The following is a 23533-nucleotide window of genomic DNA, read 5'->3' on the forward strand; positions in this document are numbered from 1 at the left end:
AAGGACCTCTTGGCAAGGAAAGGGAGGACACCTCCTGTCAAGGGAAGGGAACACCTGACAAGGAAAGGGAGGACACCTCCTGTCAAGGAAAAGGAACACCTGGCAAGGAAAGGGAAGACAGCCCTTGGCAAGGCAAGGAAAGACTTCTTCCTATTTCGCTTGGGCTCTACTTCTTCCCTGTCTTCTTTTGCCCATCAATCTAGAAACCATTCCGCATCCGGGCTCTTGACAAGCACTCGGGTTTGGTGATAACCCGGGATATTTCACCGGGGTATCACATATAAATGTTAAAACGAGAATTACAAGAGATTAATGGAAAATATTTCTGATCATGCATGTAAGTATTGCAACAAAATAGGTTTGAAAGTTGCACACTAAAATCAAAATTAATGCGTAAAAATCAAATTTTAAAAACTTAGTGGGTTAAATTTAAAACCTAAAATAGAAAACGTTAATTAATAAGAAGTTATTTTCAATTTTTAATTATTAACACTACATGTGTTATTATTCTGCGGTATCGCTGTGTCTTGCCACACATTATTTAATACTAGCAAATAAGCACACACAATGTGTGTGATGTAAAAAAAAGAAGAATGAATGTTTTTTTAGATTTGGGTGGGAAATAACGTGAAAATGTGGAGAAGTGAGGTGATGGAAAGTGACGTGATGGTAGTTTAGATATTTTTAAAAACAGATCAAGACACCAATTAAATATTTTAATATGCCCACCCTTAATAAATAGTAAAAGATTAATGTTATTATTTGTTTTATTAGGATGTTTTTATAAGATAAAATATTTTTTTAAAAAAATCTTAATTCGTAGGTCATGGACGTTGAAAAATTCAAGATACTCGTAAGATTTGTTTACTTAAGTTGAAAAAACACATCAACTTGTCATACATCCTTATAGAAATTGAAACAAAGAAAAATTATCAAAAGCACAAGATCAAGCTTGATTCCAGTTTCTTCTCGACCAAAAAAGAACTGTTTTTAATTTATATCTCTTCATGAATTAATTCAGGTCCAGGGGATTATTCGAGCCGCATACAAAAATAGCTAAAATGTCTAGCAAATAGTGTATGAAAATCTCATCTCTTGTAGAATAACAACAATTATATATTTATGTCATGTATTATATATATATATGACAGGGAGCTCTTTCATGTATCATGATTTTAAGTTCCGTTTGATTCAAATAATGAAATGATTAATGAAGTATAATATATCGATGTTAAATCTATATATATATATATATATATATATATATATATTACTATTTTATTAAAGTAGAGACTCTTTAATTAATAAAATTTCAATTAATTGATGAAACTTGATTTGAAATTATTATTATCTCCTAACTTAATTTTCAATAAAACCAAAATTATCAGGCAAAATAGTCATTTTATACGGTTTCCTCTTTTTTAGCCATTAAAAGCTCACTTTATGCACTTTGATATTATTTTATTTACAAATATGACACTCACTTTATAAGATATATATTTTTCGTGAATATTTGTTTATAAAAACGTTATATTATTATTATTTTTTAATTTTTTAATTTATTTATTGTTTTATTATTTTTTAATTTTACAATTTATTATTTATTATCTCTTTTAAAAAAACGAAATGTACGAGCACGCGTTGCGTGCAGCGGAATACTAGTATATATATATATAACATGATGATTCACAACTTTAATTTAATTATTAGAACATTAAATAAATTAATACTATATAATAAATTATTGTTTTATAATCCGTAATCGATGATGGTGGTGGCGTTGATTGTATACACCACTAACAACAAATCTCTACTTGTATTATTGATTAGTGGGGTTCATTTTGGAGACTTATAAGTCTCTCGAATGGAGCACAGGTGGATGAGCATTAATTTCCAAAGCTTGTCAACCAAGAAAAGTTCAGACGCCAAAGTCTCTATTTATTCATCTACATTTTCTAGTCTAATGCTTCACAATTATTATCACAAATCTACTCAATAATATTAGTCCACATCCAACTTCCCTAATCGGAAATTACTCCCACATAGTCGTATTCTAATAAATATATATCTATGATCATATTCATCCCCCAAAAATAAGTCTTTTTTTTTCCCGTTTGGGCAATACATCTCTACTCGATCAAGACATGAATAATAAGGAAAAAGCATTTCGAATTTCTTCGATTCCCCTTTTAGGTTGTGTTTTGGAAGCTATTTTGGTTATAATTTTCGGAGGAAATGATCGAATTATGATTGAGGATTGTATGGAAGAAGATACTCCAAGAGCTTGTAATGTGGCAGCTCAAAAGCATTTTAGGCAAAGTCACCAGGTCTGGCGTGGATGAGAGTTAAGTTTGTGTTCTTATTAGTCAATAATTTGGTGCCCCATTAAAATAGGGAAATTTTTTTTTTAGTACATTAATTTGTTCGATTTTGGTTTTGGTTTATTAAGTTTTTAAAGTTTGATTTTGGTAAACTAATTTTTAATTTTCGGCTTTTTGATCCAATTGCTGACGTGTCATCAGAAAATGCTAGCATGACATAAAAAATTTGATGACTTATAGATGTCACGTCAGTTATTAGAGCAATATAGATGAAAACTAAAATTTAGTATACGAAAACCAAACTTTCAAATTTTAATTGACGAATTAAAACCAAAATCAAACAAATTAATCGAACAAAAAAAAATTTATATTTCCATAAAATATGTGCCATCGCAAAATAAATTAGTTGAGCTGTGGGCTGATGTAATATTGAAATTATAATGAATAAAAGGTGAGAGATCTTTGTGAATATAATCAAATTTAAAATTTATTTTGATTACTTACATTAACTCTGATATAGGCAAATTTTATCATCAATTTACGACGTGCTTTGTGCGTCCATAAAATATGAAAAATTATAGTTTATCACAACATATTTTTGTTACCGTACCCAAAAACTTTGTCCACAGCTCATAAATAAAACCATAAAAAATAGAAGAAATTACCAGGTTTATTCAGAAGAAATGTGATAACGTAAGTTACGTAACTAAAACGAGACTTCAAATGAAAGAAAAAAAAATATCAAACCCAAGAGATGGCGTAGAAACAAACATTTTTACTAAGTGTCGTTTCTTTTTAACCAATTGTTCCGTAGACCAAAAGTTTAATTTGGTCACGATGCTAATTTAATACATTGTTTATACGATGGATAAAGTGGGATATAGAGATGATTTTAGCTTAAATTCGTGTTTGGTTCCCCCTTTTTTTCTTTTTTTTCTTTTTTCTTTTTACCAAACACATTCTATCAACCAAACTTTTAATTAAGGGATATTAATTGTGAAAAATTGAACTCACTTATAACCCCCAAAAACTAAGAATCCATATTTTAAACACTTACATTACTAAAAATATGCCTTTTATTCGAAAAATAATTTGGGCTTAAACTGAAACGATTTTCAATTTATCTCATCTACAAAAATCATATAATACTTTGCATTTCCCTATCTATCAAACCAACTTGTCCGCTACAACTTTCACTTCAACATCATTTGAATTTTGAAGTCGTGGAGAGAAACGGGTTGGACCGAAAGGAAGGAAATTTGAGAAAACAAATTGGATGTATTTGGGCTTACATCTGAAATAGAAACAGCCCAATCGGAATCCAAAAGGCTGAAGTTTGGAGGTTTTTTTTTTAATGTCTATTTATGTAAAGGACCAAATTACCTACGTAAGCCAATGATTATATTAAATTCAGACAGTTAAATTTATATATTAAAAATAAATTACAAAATTGGCATCATTAAGTAAGGGTGATCAATTTTTTTTAAAACCACCCGAACAGAATTGCATCACATCGTTTTTTCTAATTTTTTTTTAAAACCACGATTAATTATTATTAATCGTAAACCATACCTCACATATAGTTCAATTAATTTTTTTTTCAAAAATCACACCAAAACGGCCTGTCTAAACCGCTTATCATAGCATTTGACATAGAATTTTAATAATTGTAAACAACACATTCATTTAAAGAAGTCGTCACTATATCATTTAAAAAATTTTAATAATTGTAAACAACACATTCAAGTCTCTTCAAAATCACTTATCTTACCAAAAAAACTCAGCATCTTCTTAAATATTCTTCAAATTAGTCTTAAGTATTTATTTCTTATAGTACAGATGTTTTTTTAAAAATTTGAAAGTTAAAAAAATGCAATATAGCATAAATGTCATTTTTTGTTGCTGACTGTTTTGTTGTATTAAATAATTGACTTAGTTTAGAATCTCGATTATTGTTTTATTTAAATTTTATTTTTATATTATTTAAGCCATATTTTATATATGAAATACACTATGTTGTTATTTTTTTAATCAATTTGAATATATTTTTTTAATATTTTGCATTAAAAAAAACTGCAAACCGTTCAAAATCGTAAAACAATTTTATATGTAAAACCGTGATTATTTTGAAAAATATTAACCGATCACATATAACAATTCGATTTGAATATGTAAAACCGTGATTATTTGGAAATACCGTTTTAGTGTTTGGAAACTTGGGATTTTAAAACGGGATTGGTATTTGGTGGGATTTCATATGATTTCAATTAGTTAAGTGAAATATTGACAAAATTGGTCGGATTTCACGGGATTTCATGGGATTTGAGTTTATAAAGCAATAAAATTATTTTTAATAATAAATTCATATACTTTACTTATAAATTTTAACTTTTTTTTATAATTTTTTTTATAAAATATCATTTATTCAAATTTATACTATCAAATTCCAATTTTTTGTCAAACACAAAATGGAATTTCAATTCCATGGATTTTAAAATCCAAATCCAATTTCAATTTCAAATCCAATTTCAAATTTCATTTTTTAGGCATCCAAACACACTTAGAATTCTTAAAATAATTATATTATATATATGTTTTTATTTATTACATCTTTGTTACAAACTTTGAGACTCTTTAAATGGCAGATTACGATTGGCCAGTTAACTGAAGACAATTAAACTTGTATGTGCACGAAATAGTTTTGTTGAAGCTAAGTATTTGCTGAAAAGCGAAAAGTAGCACACAAAATTGAGACTTGGGAGTCTTGAGTTGGATTCCATGGCCTAGGGATTTCAAGTTCAATCTTCCATAGAATTTCCTTCCCGTTGACTGAACACTCGCCATGGAGTCGAAGCTCCCGTTGTTCCTCCTCTTACTCTCCGTCGTCGCTCGTTTCCACCCCTCTGTATCAGGTTCCTTTTTTTTTTTTTTTTGACTCGAGTTTAATTCCTAAATGAGAGGGCTGTTGTCAAATTTTGATTTTCATTAAGGGGTTTGGTCATCTGTCGGCTCATTGTATGTTTTGATGGGAAATGTGCGGCAGATTGAAAGCTTGAGCTTCGATGGGGAAATTATAGATTTGATTGTCTATTATTATTATTGTCATTGTTATCAGGAGCTATGTGTGGAAGATTTATTTGTTTTCAAACAAGAAAATTTTAATTCTATTCCATTTGTGAAATCCATTATAATTTAGTTAAAAGAATAATGCTTAGAGCAGCTTCTACATCTGAGCTATATTGATTTTGGACAGTTTTGGCATAGCCAATCTCGCTCAAGTGGGTCAGTGATCTTTGAATTTTTTATGGCTTTTCCCGTTTTCGTTTTTCTTTTTTGGTCATGCTTACAACATTAAAAAAAAAATTGAAGTATTGTTTGTGCTACATTAGTTTTGGACAGCTTCAGATAAGTCAAATTCATTTGAGTTGTTTTCTGATAATGTAAATGCTCTGTTATTTGAAATCCCCTTTTTGGTTTTATTGTGTTGGCATTATGTTTTAATTTAATATTAGTTTGGTCTGGGTTTGAGCTTTATTGGCTTTGAACAGCTTCAGGGAAGACAAATTCTTTTGAGTCAGTTCCTGATCTTGAAAAGTCAATGTACACACAAATTGACGGATATCCATGTGTACGACTGCTCAACATTTCTGGGGCAATTGGCTGTTCAAGTCGGTACTTTAATTATAATGTTCAATTAGTCAGCCGCTTATCTTTTAGTGCCTAATCAGCTAATTATCAATTTGGATTTTAGATCCTGGTCGAGGGAAAGTTGTTGCTCCAATTGTACAATTCAAGAATGCAAATATGTTGGTCAGATCAACAGCAATATTGGTTTCTGCTGATGAATTTGAAAGCCTACTTTCAAGGCATGCAGTTTTTGGTTTCTAATATATCTGCCAAAAATCAACAATTTCATTCTTCATTGAGTTTTCTTCCTTGCTCGTTTTACTATTCTGATATTTTTTTAAAGGTTTTTCTGATCCTTTGTCCCATCAATACATTTAAATTCCTTTTCTGTTATCATCAGCAACATTTGTCCATTTGTTGGCAGACTTGGTTGGGTCTCTCAATGTATTTAACTCGTTGTTTGCTTCTTACTTTTCTTCTTTTCCTACTCCTGCTGCACCAGTTTCCTCATGGTGCCCAAAAAATAAATGCATTTCATGAAGTTGACACCAGTTCATCCCTCTCAGAACCATGATTAATATTCACCAAAATTGGTACGAAACTATTTGCCCTGACACTAGTAGCAGCAAACATTGAAGAAAGAGTATAGAACGAAATTTGAATTATAGTAATTACTATGGTAAATGACTGAGCACTTGGATGTGTTTAATTTTTTAAAATGACAAAAGAGAAATTAGGCGTTATAATATCTGTGGGTCCTTATAATGTCTGCTTTTAGTTTCCGTCACATTTATTGTTCTCTATGCTTACTCAATATGGCATATTCACATTATTGTTTTCCTTAAAACATTTATCTTTTGAACTTGTATTTCTGATTAATTTCTCTTAACTACTGGGGCTTATGCTGGTAACCCCAATCAAACGAGGAATATTCTCTTTTATTGTTTTGCACTGTTTGTTGTCTGTATTTTAGAGTATCAAAAGATCCAAATTTTTCGAGGAATGTGGCTGGGGTTTTAGTTGAAGCAAGCACTCAGGTCCAAAATGGTTTAAAGGGTAAGTTATATAGTTAATTTTGTTTGTTGAATTTTGAGAGAAGAATTCATCAGCTAACAGTTGGTGGTCATCGCAGGAAATTCCCCAGATGTAAAGTTTCCACAAGCTGAATTTGCTCCATATAAAAGCAACAACTTTGAGTGGAATCCAACTGTATGTGGTGAAAAATGATTAGCATTTTAAAGCTGCATGGTTTCTTTTGATTCATATACTGCCTCAGTTTTTGAGGGTGTTAAGAACTTAAGATGGTGGGCCATATTAATAACAAATGACTTGGTCCCTGTACTAACAGGTTGTGTCTTTTACAGAAACTGATGGATGGTTGTGTTTATAATGGAGTTGATAGAACTTTTGCTAGTTGCAGTTTCTTGAAACGCTTTGGGCTGCCTCATTAATTAATCAAAAGACATAAATAGTATTCCAAGGAAATTGATGGTTGTTTTAGTCAACTATGCGATTGAGTTTTTTTCTTATGAATCTGTTTTTTTTTCGATATCTTCCATTTCCATGATTCCACTGACTATCATGTATACAATGCTATCAAGGTTTTAACGATGTACCTTTGGGCTTAAAGACATCTAATGGAGACTAAACACATTTCTGGCACTGCATGCATGTATCAAGTTCTTGCTGCATCTTTTATACATAATTATTCCTTCATCATACTCTCTTTGGAAATCCAGCATATTTCGATTTTTGTGAAATTGATTTTGTTGTCAACACCTGCAGGGATCTGGAATTATGTGGAAAGCTTTTAACTTCCCCGTGTTTTTACTCTCTGAAACTAGCACACCGATCGTGCAAGAGGTAGTATGTTCTACAGCCAGTTTACACGTGACACTTTGAGTTTTTAGGTAATTACTTGAGTTATTAGTTCCAGAAGATTACTAGATGCTACTAATAGCAAGAGCTAGTTGTGTATTCTAAAGGTTAGTTGTTAGTACAGACACTAAAGATATTTCCTCCTTTTTCTGTTTGTCGATGAGAAGTTGATAAGTTCTGTTGACTGAGTTAGACCCTCTGACAACACTACCATAGTCGTTAATATGATACAGCCGGTATCCAGTAGGACTAGAACCTTTATTCCATCAAAATCCATGGATGGAAGAAGATGTTGTAAATTAGATGAAAACGAGAATAATTAGTATTAGCACTCCTCCCTTATGTATCTCTTCGTTTAAGTGTCCATAAATCTTAACTAAATCGAAGTGTACACTGTTGAATAATTGACCCATAAGTCAACAATTCAAACAGTATTTTGCATTGTTCTGTGCCTAATGCATCATAAAAAATTTCCCATTCTGCAGGCTGTCTTGACTAATGACAAGAGAAAGACATCTTATACTGAAGATGTTGTTGAGTTTGATCTGATAATGGATGTAAGTAATTCTGGAGACCGAATTGTTGTGTGCTATATTTTCTTCGAAACCATAGTAGTTGAGGATATGCTAACTGATAATGTGCCAATGCTATTTTTCTTTTGAGTAGACAACTAAATCTGGTAGCCTTGATTCGGATGCTTGTTTGAGGGACGGAGCTTGTCTTCCTTTGGGTGGGTACAGGTTGGTATTCCTGAATTATATTTCAATTTGTTTACGAAGTGTATTAATCATGTGGCAGGAAGATGTATAATTGTACTTTTTACTGTTTTATTGAGACTGCTACTAAGTCCTGCAAGATCCTAGGAAATAGCTACTTTATTTCTGGTCATATACCCATTTGCTTAATTTTTCTTTCTTTTTTTTAATGTCTCATGAAATATTGTAGCATATCTAGAAAAGTTGTAGTTTTGGAAGGATCAGCCTGTACTTGCAGGACCTAGATGATCACAGTTTCTTGCTGTTCTATTTTGTCATGGTAGATTAATTGATTGGACTTGTTTTTCCCCCATCATCTTTGATTTTTATGACTAAATTTCTACTTTTTGATGGGTTGGGCTTTCAAGTTTCAATGGATTTTAACTAAAAATGGCTCGTAAGTAGTTGAAAATGTTTTTAAAAGTCTATATTTATTTGTTCAGAAATTTTTAAATTGATATGATGCATTGTTATTTGAAGATGTGTTTAATTTTTTAATTCAGATGCGAGATTTTAATATCAAAAAATTGTTTTCTGGTTGTATATTTTTTTGAGAGTGATGAAGAGAGTGATCGGGGGTTGTTCTGAAACTATATGAAACTGATTAAAGTTGGTTAAACAAACAACAATTGACCTTATAATGGGAGAAATCTCCACTCGAATGACTGCAAACATGATCTCCTTACTCCATTTTGAAGATAGATCATAGATGTCAGACATTCGTGCATAATCAGTTGTTGGGTTTTGTGACTTGCCACATCTCAGGATACTCAAATTTGGTTAGTAAGGATTTTCTCTTTGAGCAGGGGCATGGAGAATTACCAATTGCAACATTGATATATGTTATGATACTCCTCACTTATTTCACTGCAAAAGGTTGACTTGATGAATGCTCGTCAAGAAAGAATATATCAAGAATTATATGAGCAAAACTGCACTAAGAAGCTATATTTTTAAATTGTCATGGGGTCATTGTTTGGAACCTGTAGCAAATATGCAACAGTTGTATCATATTCTTTTAGGTCTTACAGGGTTTGATCCATAGGTTTGATAATGGATCGACATAGTGTCTTATAGGGTTAAAAACATCGTGCGTATTGAAATGTGCCTGACCTATAATAGTGGGCGGAAGGAGTGCTGCACTTTTTTATATGCTTCCTTATGATGTAAGTTTTGCTTCGTCAAAATTTTCTCAATAGATACTGGATAATGCTGGAAGTAAGAAGTTGAACCTTAGCAATTGTCTGTGACCAAAAGTGAACCTTTTAAAGTTTAAACCTAGCTCTGCGCAATTGGCAGTGATATTTATTCCATGTTAGTAATGCACTTGGTCCTTTCAAGGCATGCAGTTTAATTGAGGTTTTCAATCCATCCCTAATCCCTATCATTTAAATAGATGATTCTCTGTTCTTTCCTACTTATGAAGTTATGATAATCCTTGGCAATTCCTCTTTATTTTTCAACATTGAACTGTCGTAAATTGATCTTAAATGGTTTGGTTGTCTCAACTGGTATCAGAATGTTGTGGAGCTCTGACATTTGTTTTTGATCTATAATATCGTCAATTTGAAGGGCAGTGTCTGGTCAGCACTTCCACCTATTAGTATCTCATCTTCTCCAAAGACAAAACCACTTGTACTGACAGTGACATCAATGGACTCTTCATCTTTTTTCCGTGACAGAAGCCTTGGTGCGGACTCCCCTATATCTGTGAGTTATCTTTCTATTGTGATCATGTTTTTCAACCTTTGGCTCAAGGTAATCTCATATTAACAAATTTATACTATACGATATATTTTCTTTATGTATTTTGAATGTCTAGGGGTTAATTACATTGTTGGCAGCAGTTGATGCTCTTTCATGCATTCAGAAATTGGATGAACTTGATAAACAGGTTGGTCTCTGATCGAGTACTTGGTGCTTCTATCTCAGAGTCTCTGCTTTTTTTACTTTCAGATCTTTCTTTGGTTTAGAGTTTGGGTAACAGTTTAGTGCTCATGTTGTAATTGTTTCCAGTCGTGGCAATTAGAATATCTCTGGACATTAACTGTAAAGCTTCACTTGTTTCTATTGTTAATTTTATGGTTAAAATGAGATATTTGTGTTCACTTTTTAAATCTTGTCAAAAGATTTATTTTCAAAAGTTTACCTGCCTCAGCTTGTGTTTGTGGTTCTCACTGGTGAAGCCTGGGGCTACCTTGGTAGCAGAAGATTTCTTCTGGAATATGATCAGCACGCAGATGCCATTAATGGCCTTGACATGGCGATGGTTGAAACGGTATTTTCCTTCCGGCCTTTTATACAATCTATTACGTGATATGTGCAGTGTCAAACTCAAATTAATTTGCAACATTGATAATCCTGTACTCAATTGTGCGAAGCAGAAAGTGATGCACGGACATAATTTGGTTTTGTTATCTTGTAGTTGTTTCTCTTTCTTGATCCACTTTTGCAGCACTTTGTATGAATTTTTTATTTTAAGTTCTGTTAATTTACTTTCAGAGAGGTATTTTGCATCAATTTATTTGCTGATATTTTTTTGTAGATATTTTTGTTGGATTCTGTTTTGGGGCTCTCACTATTATTACATCCCATTTTCTTGGGGGGGGGGGGGGGAGGGAAGATCTAATACAAGTTTCTAACGAATGGTGGTTGTTTTTCTTTTGGTTATTTACCATTGTTTTTCGTCTTCGCATAGTTTCTATTATGCTCCACCATTTGTCTTTTGCATGACATTTATTATTTGTTCCCTTGAAACTCTCTACGATAGAAACTATGCAAGGTTTAACATGATGAAAATAAATAAGAGTTTAATATTCATCATAACAAAGAAACATTGAACAAGTTTTCCATTGCATTCAATCCCATGTTACATTGCCAAGATCGAATACATGATTCTTTGGATATATTCCAGTTTAAGGTGGATTAGCTTGTAGGGTGCTTTATCAATATTATATATTATAACTCTATCGAGCGCTGTGATATTTGAGCAGATAATGGAAATCGGATCTGTTGGGAAGAGTTTTTCTCAGGGCGTGAAAACATTGTTTGCTCATACTTCTGGGGTAAGTTTGGAGATTGTTTTAGGCTTTTAATGTTCTCACAATTTGATTCTAGTGTCCTAAATTTAGCTTATTTGGCTGACTTGCTGCACATCTTTTCTTAATGTCTGTTTTTCTTCTAGTAATGCTATCATTTGACTTATATTTATTGAGCTATATGTCCTCAATTTTACATCATTTACTTAGCAGGATACATCCTCCGTGCATGGAACTCTGGATGCATTACAGCGTGCTCAAGATTCCTTGAAAAGTGATGGCATAGTGGTCAAAAGAGCAAGCTCATCAAATCCCGGGGTACCTCCATCCTCATTAATGACCTTTCTGAGGAAGGTCAGGGGATGAATGCAATAAAAGTTTCCTGCGTATATGCATTTAGCCTTCCCATTTTATGTTGATTTTGTTATTATGGCCATTATTTTAAGATTGTTTCCTGAAAGAAGTCCTAGGGAAAAAGAGTCGGTATTGGGTTGTTATTCCCAGACTCTTCTGTGGTTTAAGCTATGCTATGCAGCTGGCCATGCAGCTGCCCTCAGTTCACGATAAATGAATACATGAAGATGGTATTGAGAACCTTTCCAAAAAAAAATTGGTATTGAGAACAAACGTTTTGTTTCACACACAAAGTTGCCAATAATGATTTATCTTCACAAAATACTATGATGTTGACGTCTACAAGATTATGAGCATTAGAGTCGTCTCGTGTTAAATTACGGAAATCAAATTTTAGATAGGTCGTCTGTGCTTCATTTTTTTGTTCGAAGTTATCTCTGATACTCAACATGTATATATGCATTAACTTCTTAGATAGACATTATTCCAGTATAAGTTAATTTTATTGGTGAGTTTCTACTTTCTGCTGGTAGGTCAGGATTTCTTATGTTACGGTAGTTCGTCACCAAGGAACCTCCTTGGCATACTTCAATTGAAGGCTTTTTTGTGTTGTGGTTTATATCTGCATCTGCAGAATTATGAATGAAAATTTGTTCAGATTACAAAGTTTTTGCTGTACCTTCTATATTTTCAAATATACATTTTGATTGGCAGAACCATCAGACTTCTGGCCTTGTTTTGGAAGATTTTGACTCTGCTTTTTCCAACAAGTTCTATCACAGTCATCTCGACGACATATGTTAGTGCATCCAAAATTTTCTATCTTTTTCCCACCTTGTGTAGCATTGTATAATGAGCATTGGATTTGTGAAAAATTCTTATGTTGCTTTAATGCAGCTAATGTCAACTCTTCAGCGATTGTGGCTGCTGCTGCACTCGTCGCTCGAACGTTATACATAGCTTCTGGTGGCAATAATGATTCAGTTATTAATTCTATCAACATCAATGCCTCTATGGTTGAAGAACTTCTCAGTTGTCTGTTGAAATGTGAACCTGGTTTATCATGCGATCTTGTGAAGCACTATATTTCTCCCTCATCAACTTGCCCAAGCCACTACGTAGGTGTCATTTTGGGAGAACCTTCTTCTGCGCCTAATCCTGTTTATGTGGGGGATGTTTCAAGGTTTGTGTGGAACTTTTTGGCGGATAAAACTGCGATTCCATCTAAAAATATGAGTTCTGCTTGCCCGAAAGATTGCAATGATGCTGGTGAATTGTGCATAAAAACCGAGACTGACGGAAAAGGTGTCTGTGTGATATCAACTACCAGGTAGTTTAAGGTTCTTTGACTCTACTTGATACCACTTCTATGATAGAGGTTGGCACGTCGCTACGGCAGTACATTTGATTTATGACGTGTTGATATATGTGTGTGTGCACATATTTTCCATGTCTAGTCATTTGCTGTTCAAAATTCTGTAGATAAAGATCCAATTATATTAATTGAAAGTTTTCAGGTTTAAAATAAGCTTGAGGATGGTGGCGATAGTTGGACAATTTGCTTTTTCGGACCGAGAAATTTAGATTGTTCATGTTAAAACAATATATATTTTGCTTTTTATGTCTCTGCATGGATCAGCTCAAGTAGTTGTTATATGAGACCGTTTCTATGTGATAGTTTGAACTAGTGAGCAATGATATGAGCGAGACGCCTAACCTTGCTTTAAAGCATATTTTAGGACTCTGCGTACTAAAGCTTGGTGTTCATCTCAGGTATGTCCCTGCCTATTCAACTCGATTGAAATACGAATCGGGTGGCTGGACATTGCTACCCTATAACTCTTCAGATAACACGAGCATGGAGGATCCCGTTTGGACTGAAAGCAATTGGGAGACGATAGGTATCAGAGTGTACTCGGTCCAAGATGCTACTTACGACTATCTAATCTTGGCATTGGGCATCGTTATCACTCTCTTGGCTTACATTTTGACAATGATAGTCAGAACTCTAATTCGAAAGGCGTCGAAGCAGGACTGAAACGCTACTTTTTTGCATCATTTTTTGGCGAATTCGACCTCTAGTGCTGTTATATTTGTCGAAGGAAAAGAGAAATTGAAGAGTGCAAAGAAACTGGACTTTTGCAGATGTGTGGCGACTGTTGGATGTATCATTCTAATTTTTTGCATCCTTGTACTTCAATAACAATTGGTTATTTTAGAACATAAAATAGAATATATTCAGCTCCGTTAGAAGCAACTCTTACAGTCGTCGAAATCATTATATACATGTCATGAGCCATCATTATATATAATTTATTCCAAGCGACTTTTAAAATTGCAGACATTCTAACAAATTATAGTTGCTTGTGCAAGTAAATTTATGAACAAATATATGCAGCGGCTCATATTATTCAATAGGAATAGAGGCTTTAATTTTATTAGTTTTTATTATATAAAAAAAAAACCCACAATCATTAATCATATATCTATATGATTAATGTGGCCCATCAAATTTCTCATTCGCTAAATTAAATAATAGTTGGAGAGAATGCAAATTAAAGTTGGCTTTGGCTGATATTCCCACAAATCCCACGGTCATTAAACTGACATCTGGTTTTAAAAAAAAAACAAAACAAAATAAAAATTAATTATTAATTATATGAATACATCTCCAACCTGTGAAAAAAAGGAAATAGGTTTTATTTAAATTGGAAGTTAGAAAAGATGGAGCTTCATCTAGAAGTTTGTTTTATCCTCTCTGACTAGTGAATTTTTGTGGAAGTGAAGAGATCCACCCTGGACTGATTGAGAAAGGATGACTCGGGAAAGATATAACGAACTCACTAAAAATAGGAGATTATTAAAATATTTAGTACATCAACAATTAATGAATGACTCGCATATATTGTAATTTGTCAGCCAACCTTAAAAAGACAAAATAGATTAATTGATATTATTCAAAATAAAATAAAATAAAATAATTTGATGATACATTAATTCCAGTGGGGTGCTTGGGAAAATGAAATGGAATGGCCTTCTGTGTGGAAGTCCATACTATGTCATCATCTTCCTAAAAAATGCATGGATTTTTTTACTAATCACAATATTATATATATATATATATATATATATATATATATATAAACTATGATTTGAATTTGAATGACTTAGCTTAGACCACAAATTAATTTCATAGGTTGGCAAATAAAATTAAATCAGAGTGGCTTGATAGTTACCGATCACATGACGCTACATATTTAATTCATTTTGCAAATATATACAAGACCGACGGAGAATCGTTGCATAATTCAGCATCAAATTAAAGGTATGGGGCGCATATATATATTAAAGGATATACACAAAATAATATTAGGAATTTGAATCGAGTATATAGTTGTCATAATTATTGATAATGAAAAGTCACATTCCATTATTTATATATAGTTGATGCATGCGATTGGATTTAACAGCATTACGACAAAATTCAGTCGGCAGATTAATTTAATTATAAGCTAATGATTAATATGATATACTACGGGTTTAATTTTCATTTCATGATAAATTTCGAATACTTAATTCTCTATATAAACATTGATCTTTTTCACGTCCTTAATAAATTTTGTCGTCGAAAATCCTTAAGCAGGCTTTTGACAATAAGATATATGAGATAAAATGACAAATCTATTGAAATGATTATAAAAAAATCAATTAGAGAATAATAGGCGTCACATTAGATTAAATTGTGCGCCATCACGTTATTTACATAGTTTAGTGATTGATTCTAAAAATCAAATACCATTAGCGGCGTCTTTATATATATATATATATATATATATATATATATATATATATTGTACCACTAGCTATAACATGTTTTAAAAAAAACTCCCGATTGAATTTAATTTATTATTTATGCATGCACTCGACTTGATAGTATATATTATACATATCCTGCTCATGATCCATATCATAACATATAATTTTTATGTATATATATATATAAATATATAAACTCTTTTTTAATTTTCATTGGGAAATAACATAAGATAGAGGGTGATGGAAACTAATGTGCCGCACGACAGTCCAACCAACAGATCACACATAAATATATACTAGCGGTAATGCACATGTATTGTATGTACAACGTAATACATAAATATTATGTGTTGTGCGTATATTTAACATTTATTTTTAAATTATTTGATTTTAATATCATATATTTTTTTTGTAATTTGACACTTTTATGAAGGGTTTTTTTTTTTTTTTTTCCAATTTGAGGACCAACTAATATGCTCTTGCTTAATATATAGTAAATATATTTATATATATTAAAAAAAATTAACATAATGCACCGATTCTGTCCCGTGGATCGTAATGTAGATAGTGAGATGTTGCATGCACAAGAATATAAATATTTTATATCAAATGTGGAAAATTACTCAGAAAATTTAGTTATATTATCACGCGGATCATTGTGGGCTTCCTCGAAAGGCTGAATTGGGTCGGTCCCATGAATACATTTCGGCCACCAAATAAAAGTAAAAGTTGATATGAACAGAATCGGTAAAGAGATTGATATATATTGGTCGATCTACATATATTTTAGACAAGTGTATGTTCCTTCTTGAAGCTGCTACCGAAAGAGAGCAATTGGTGATTTTCATTCAATACTTAATTTGTTATGTCATGCATCCATCTAATTATTAGTGTACATAAATTAATGGGATTACGAATAGCTAGGTTTAATTAATATCAATTGTTTTATTAATTCATTTATAAATCCAAAAAAGCTAAGGCCAAATTAGGAATTGATTCAGAAAGTGGTGTGGCATAATTTTGTATGCTAGCTGTATCATTAATCAGTAAGAAAAATTAATTATAAGACGTAAAAATAGATCGAATTATCTTAGTTGGGAATTAACCATTCATGAATCCAAGAAGATAAGAAGAGCGATATTATTAAATTAATGAATTGTCCAAAGTCATATATATCATGCATATAGATCTTACTCATTGTCATTTAATAGTTGTAATGAAAACTTAACTAACTTTTACACAGTCATCAAATATATAAACGTAAGGGGAACGTATAATATTAATTCCAGTTTAATTACTCTCGATGAATATTTTATACACCAAGACCTAATAAAACGAATACATATATTTACATAGTGTATATGGTTGTGATTTGTAATCAAATTTTGGTGCAAAAAACATAACATGAAAAGGAAAAGGAAAAAAGAAAAGTGGCTGTGTTTGCCTCTAAACATGCTAAAAATCAAGCACTAGCTGTCAAAGAAGAACCCCAGTCGGAAGATGCATGGGGCCGCCCTATATATGTGGGGATGATGGATTAGTTGTCGTTTTATTTTATTTCCTTTTCAAGACTGAATTTTTTCAATAAATGAAAAATCCATGCATTATTTTTTTTTACAAGTATAATAATATAATTGATTTTTTTTTTTTAATTTTTTTGAAAAGAAGAGATAAGGATATGATGTTGGTAGTATATAAATTAAATGATCAATTGGGAGTAGGCTATTTAGTAGAGCATTGACTGTATATACAGTGCGGTAGAAGGTAATTTATAAAACTGAACTGCATCCATCATTAGATGCAACTACTCGAGCTGTAAAACCGCGTTCTTCCCTTTCATTTATTATTTTGATTTTGAATTTAAAGATTTTTTTTCAAGTCCTCTCACTTAGTTAGGCACATTTCAAATCCTCGTCCCTAGTAGTATTAATCTTTTCTGATAAATATCACCACCATCCAGCTATGTATTATAATATTTCAAATAGCCCACAGTGGCATAGGCGAGATTGGTAAGGCCTGAGGTGAAATGAGAATAAAAAATTCTCTATCGTTGCGAGTTCGATCCTCGTGTGGAGAGTATTCTCTGCTGAAATATTGTGGGGCATGCTTTGGGGGTTGGCGATGTTGCTCCCTCCCTCAAGTCCCTGCCGCTCGACTTTCCTCAATTTAACCCTCGCATGAGCTAATGGAACTTTTAACTCATGTGGGATGGGGTTGCCTTCGGGTCAACCCTTTTTTTTATAATTATAATATTTCAAATAATATAGTACCATAAATTTTATGAATATTTGCTTTAAAAAAACACTAACAGTGTGTTTGAATATCTAAAAACTATGATTTGGAATTGGAATTAGAATTGGATTTGGAATTAGATTTTAAATATATGGAATTGGAATTCCATTTTGATGTTTGAAAAAAAGTTAAAATATATTTTGAAATTTGATGGTATAAATTTTATATAAATGATATTTTGTAAAAAAAAAATTTGAAAAAAACTTAAAATTTATAACCAACTTATATATATTTATTATTAAATTTTTTATTTTATTTTTATAAATCCAAATCCTGTGAAATTCGACCAATTTTATAAGGATTTCAGTTAGTTAAATAAAATCTCATCAAATATCAATCCCATTTTGAAATCTCATTTTACCAAACACTAAAATGATATTTTCAATTTCAAATTCCACCGAATCCAATATAATTTAATGATTCCAAACAGAGTGTAAGAAACATATTTCATTACGGATTCTTTTTACATAAAATATCTTATAATTTTTCAAAAAAGGAAACAGAAAAAATCAAAAAAATGTACGTGGACACTTAACACTGGCATACATTGGATGCACTATCCAATGACTACTTAACGTGTATTGGGAATCCCCAGTATAAATATCAAACCAAGTCTTCCACTTTCCCTTGTATTAGCTACTACTACCACATACTACAAGTCTTCACAAATTAACTTCAATCTCTTCTTCAAAATTCAAATTTCTCTTTCACTTTCTTCAATACTAGCTACCTAGCTAGCAAAAATGGCTTCCCACAACTTCATCTTCCTTCTTCTCTTCATCTTTTGCAGTTTCTTCCATCTCACTATGCAGAAGAGGATGATTTCTCTGTCTTTTCCTTTAACTTCAGCTCCCATGTCCAGAAACTCTGCTGTCAAAGCTAAATATTTATCTTCTCTGATGTATTCGTCTTCCCAAACCGGCCCACAGAAGAAGGACTTGGCTTCACCGTCACCGTTTAATTACGATTACTCGTCGTCGTTCAAGTATTCGATGGCTCTGGTCGTTTCTCTCCCGGTGGGGACCCCACCCCAGGCTCAGCAGGTGGTGATCGACACCGGAAGCCAGCTTTCTTGGATTCAGTGTCACAAGAAAATTACCCCCAAAACGCCGTCTCCGCCGCCGCGGCCTCCGTCGTCTTCTTTCGACCCTTCCCTCTCTTCTACTTTCTCCGTCCTCCCATGCACTCACCCTCTATGCAAGCCCCGGATTCCCGACTTCACCCTCCCCACTTCGTGCGACCAGAACCGTCTGTGCCACTACTCTTACTTCTACGCTGACGGGACCTTGGCGGAGGGAAACCTCGTCAGGGAAAAGTTCACCTTTTCTCGTTCCCGAGCCACCCCTCCTCTGATCCTGGGCTGCACCACCGACTCGGCTGAGGCCGACGGAATCTTAGGAATGAATCTTGGCAGATTGTCTTTCGCCGCTCAAGCCAAGGTCCCCAAATTCTCTTACTGTGTCCCCTCCCGACAAGGGAACCCCAAGATAAATCCGACGGGCACTTTCTATCTCGGCAGAAACCCGAATTCTCCCAAGTTTCGATACATCAATCTCTTGGCCTTTCCAAGAAGTCATGAAATGCCGAATTTCGACCCCTTGGCATACACTATCCCGATGACGGGTATTAAAATCGGCGGGACGAGGCTGAACATATCCAGTGCCGTTTTCCGGCCAGACGCCGGAGGTTCGGGCCAGACGATGATAGATTCCGGAACCCAGTACACTTTTTTGGTGGAAGCTGCGTATTCCAAAGTGAGGGAACATGTTGTGAGGCTGGCGGGTCCAAAATTGAAGAGGGGATACGTGTACGGTGGTTCTTTGGACATGTGCTTCGATGGCAATCCGATGGAGATCGGACGGCTGATAGGCGACGTGAGTTTTGAATTTGATAATGGGCTGGAGATTTTGACCAATAAGGAGCGAATTTTGGATGACGTGGGTGATGGGGTCCACTGCGTGGGGATCGGTCGGTCGGAATCACTGGGAGTTGCCAGTAACATCATTGGCAATTTTCATCAGCAAAATCATTGGGTGGAGTTCGATCTCATCAGGAAACGAGTTGGGTTTGGTGTAGCTGATTGCACCCGATCTGTAGTTTGATAATTTCTCTCTTTTTTGTTCACACATTTTTTGTTCGATGGTAAATATTAAAGATCGATGTACACAATATTAATATTAGATGTGCTTTAACATAATTTTTAATTTCGAGAAAATATAATGTCGTTGAATTGGATTTTTCACACACTCATGTGTATATATATCTAGAGATTGTTGCTCAAAAAAAAATTTAATTTGTTTGACATATTGTCCGATTTATTAAAATATATTAAGAAATTAACACGGGTAAACAATTTTAATTAGAAGCTGCCAACTGCTTCTGTGGCTTGTCTTGATATGTCGGGTACTTGATTAAGATAGCATTAACCTCTAATTAACCACATGCATCTTATAAAAAAAGAAAATTAAAATAATTACAAGAAAAAAAAAAGAAAAGAAAAGAAAAGGGTCCACCCGAAAATAAAATTTATGATTCTTTACCAAACGTTGACGACTTGACGTGGTGGGTCGACCAATATGGAGGAATCTCGTGCCACATTTCTTGTGATATTCATTTGTCCTATTAATATTAATTGATTTTCAGGCGTATGAATTTTATTGATGCGATAAATTTATAAACATGATGCAGTGAAAAAACTAGTTATGATATGATATAAGTGGTATTGTAATAGAGAATGTTATGTTTTTTAGTAGATCGATCTTTTTTTAAAGTGTAAAAAAAAATTGTGGTATATTTTCATGTTGTTTAACAATTATATACATGAACACAGAACACATAATAAATGAATGGCATTTTAATTTCAATTATTCAAGGTGAGCCATCCACCACCATTAACTTTGGGAGTTTAGATATGAATAATACGTCCCAATTATAATGTGTATATTTCATTTTTTGTTTATCTCAAATATATAGTCATATATCATATTTAATAAGATTTTTATACACTTTTTTACTAATATGCCCCCTATTAACTATACTTTGAAATTTGTGCAATCATTTTTTTTAATATATTAAATAGGGATAAAATATGATGTTTATATAAAATTTGCTTTTTTAATAAATTTTTTTTAATATGTGTGAAAAACAAAACAAGAGAGTGTAATCGGGACTGAGGGAATATATAATTAATTTGACCTAATGTCTTTGTGAGAAAAGATAAAGGATGGTTGATGATTAGAGGGATATTTGAGTTAATTTGAACCAACTCCAATAACTCGAAATCGAATCAATCAATCATTTTTTAGAAAACCAAATCGACGTAGTCGAAATAAAATATTTTACTTTGATTTAACAATAATATTATAAAACCTTAAAAAAAACAATAATATCATAAAAACTCATTCAACGTACCAATCAAAATTTAACCATACATGCCATGACCAATTTTTTTTCCCGATCTAACAGATTAGTTATCACAAAAATAAGATAATAATATATATATTCCAAATGAATCATGTATATTAATATATTGGCCAGGTTTGATTGAATCTCGAAATTTTTTCTGAAATACACAATCATTGATATTGTTTCTTCTTCTCTGCTCTCTACTTTTTCTTTCTTTCTTTTTTTTTTCCTTTTCTTTTTGTTATTAAGGTGTACTTCGAATTCTGAAAACGTGTACAACAACAGCAGCAACGGCAACAACAACTAGTCGAGGCGAGAGAATCTCTCTATCCGCAAGACGAAATTGCCCGTTAACAGTGCTCAACGTTGGCGGCAATCGTCTCTAAGATACAACGACTAACGATCGTGATATAGCAGCACTACAAATATCACGAACTTCAGTGAACGAAAATAAGTTTCAAATTTTCTTTGAAAAAGTGAGGGAGAGATTTTTCAGAAATCAGAAATCTGATATATACGTTATCAGATGTTTCTGTGTAACTTTTCTGTGTTATAACCAACGTATATATAGTCTTATACACGAAATAACACGTTTGAAGGCGTAAGGATGCAACCCATGACAGAAAAAGCCTAGAAAGAGTCGTGACTTTTCAGAACACAGAAGGTGCGCTCGGGCGGTAATTTTCTACCGCTCGAGCGCCAATATGTCTCGCACCTAATAGGTGTCGTGCGCGGGCGGTAATATTTTACCGCTCGGTCATTTATTACCGCTCGGGCGCCCAACTTCTGTCCCGCAAACGAGGTGATGCGCTCGAGCGGTAATTATTTACCGCCCGGGCGCACTCAATAAAATAATAAAATATTATTTTAAATAAATTTTATCTAAAAAGAATAATTTATCATAAGACCTCGCCTCGCCCGTGCGCGTGTATGTTGCATCGATTAGCGTCTTGCCCCTTTACAAAACATCTGGTGCCCTAAGGGCCCAATTCCATAAACCAAACATGGGTTATTTAAGGTGAACAACAAATTGGAGTTGTTCCAATGTGGGACAACCAATTCTCCATTTCCCTCCAATTTATTTCACCAAATTTTTGAATTTTTCAATACTTGGGACAAGTGTTTCAAACCATTTGGGTCAATCATTTCAAACCCTTTCAAGCCCATTTCTTCCAACAATCATAATTCATTCGATATTTCCAACACTTTTTCCCCATTAATGGAGTCATTTGGAACTTGTATTGCAAAATAGCAACTCTTATATAGGGAAAAGTATGGTGTTCGCTTTTATAATGAGTCCATTAACATATACTATACTCATTGGTAACATCCCACCTTAATGCATGTGCCCTTCTTAGCTTGTTTGTATTAATTTTTCTCCATCAAACCACAAACTTGATAGATGACACCATATCACCACATAATTTCATTAGTTAGTTAATAAATTTGACGGCTATTTTATATGAATGATAAGACATTCATTCATTTCACGTTTATATTCCATCTAATATTCTAAACTTTTACAAATGTTTACACTTTTGATATATAGGTTTTTTAAGATATACAAAGTTTCTATAACTATTATCCTTTATCATATTTTTAAAATCTCATTTGAGATGTGTATATAGAGTAAAAATAATATTTTACATATAAATAATATTTTTTTGTGGCTTGGATCGAAACAAAGATAAATCTAAAAAATAATTAATCCCTGAGATGATTTTACAATATTTTTTTTATGTTTTAAAAAAATATAATATAATTATATATGATGTGAATATCATAAAATGTGTATCCGGGGGTGGGTATGACCCCGGGATAAAAATAGCAGCAAGCTTCTTAGCCTCGTCTTGAAGTTCCTTTACATACCAGAAACAAGGAAACTCGTCAGTGGGACGCCGGAGGGTTCTCCGGCATCGCCACTCCGATGCTTAAGTTAGATTAAGATGTATGGAGTGGGCTAATTAAATTTAGAGAAATTGAGTGTGAATGTGAAGATGTATATGAACGTAATAGAACCTACCATGGCCAGGGCACAGAGCCTGGT

General features: G+C 32.9%; 2 protein-coding genes across 5 annotated transcripts; both read left to right on the forward strand.

Annotated features, from left to right (window-relative positions):
* Positions 1-4977: 4977 nt before the first annotated feature.
* On the forward strand, positions 4978-14302 carry LOC140886643 (nicastrin). Of its 4 annotated transcripts, none has more exons than XM_073293334.1 (16): positions 4978-5233; positions 5870-5989; positions 6073-6187; positions 6922-7004; positions 7081-7157; positions 7734-7811; positions 8312-8383; positions 8493-8566; positions 10159-10291; positions 10404-10475; positions 10740-10859; positions 11575-11646; positions 11830-11937; positions 12688-12772; positions 12871-13303; positions 13747-14302. In XM_073293334.1, the coding sequence occupies exons 1-16, from the start codon at positions 5164-5166 to the stop codon at positions 14009-14011; spliced, it is 1977 nt and encodes a 658-aa protein (XP_073149435.1). In that variant the 5' UTR covers positions 4978-5163; the 3' UTR covers positions 14012-14302. The 4 variants fall into 4 exon arrangements, with proteins under 4 accessions (XP_073149435.1, XP_073149433.1, XP_073149436.1 ...); XM_073293332.1 differs by having other exon boundaries at positions 4979-5233; positions 11830-11973; XM_073293335.1 differs by having other exon boundaries at positions 4979-5233; positions 11833-11937.
* A 4397-nt stretch (positions 14303-18699) lies between these two features.
* On the forward strand, positions 18700-20274 carry LOC140889156 (aspartic proteinase PCS1-like). The gene has a single exon (XM_073296864.1). It carries the CDS (start codon positions 18825-18827, stop codon positions 20181-20183), a length of 1359 nt encoding a protein of 452 aa, XP_073152965.1. The 5' UTR covers positions 18700-18824; the 3' UTR covers positions 20184-20274.
* Positions 20275-23533: the final 3259 nt, after the last annotated feature.

Source organism: Henckelia pumila, chromosome 3, assembly GCF_033568475.1.
Source record: "Henckelia pumila isolate YLH828 chromosome 3, ASM3356847v2, whole genome shotgun sequence".
In the NCBI taxonomy this organism is placed as follows: Eukaryota; Viridiplantae; Streptophyta; class Magnoliopsida; order Lamiales; family Gesneriaceae; genus Henckelia; species Henckelia pumila.

What these genes read in the sequence shown, in the direction of transcription:
- LOC140886643 (XM_073293332.1), top strand. Translation starts at nt 5,164, where the DNA reads ATGGAGTCGAAGCTCCCGTTGTTCCTCCTCTTACTCTCCGTCGTCGCT. An exon ending in GGTCCAAAATGGTTTAAAGG is followed by an intron (nt 7,005 to 7,080) that starts GTAAGTTATATA and finishes TGGTCATCGCAG; the next exon opens with GAAATTCCCCAGATGTAAAG. An exon ending in GTGCGGACTCCCCTATATCT is followed by an intron (nt 10,292 to 10,403) that starts GTGAGTTATCTT and finishes TTGAATGTCTAG; the next exon opens with GGGTTAATTACATTGTTGGC.
- LOC140889156 (XM_073296864.1), top strand. Translation starts at nt 18,825, where the DNA reads ATGGCTTCCCACAACTTCATCTTCCTTCTTCTCTTCATCTTTTGCAGT.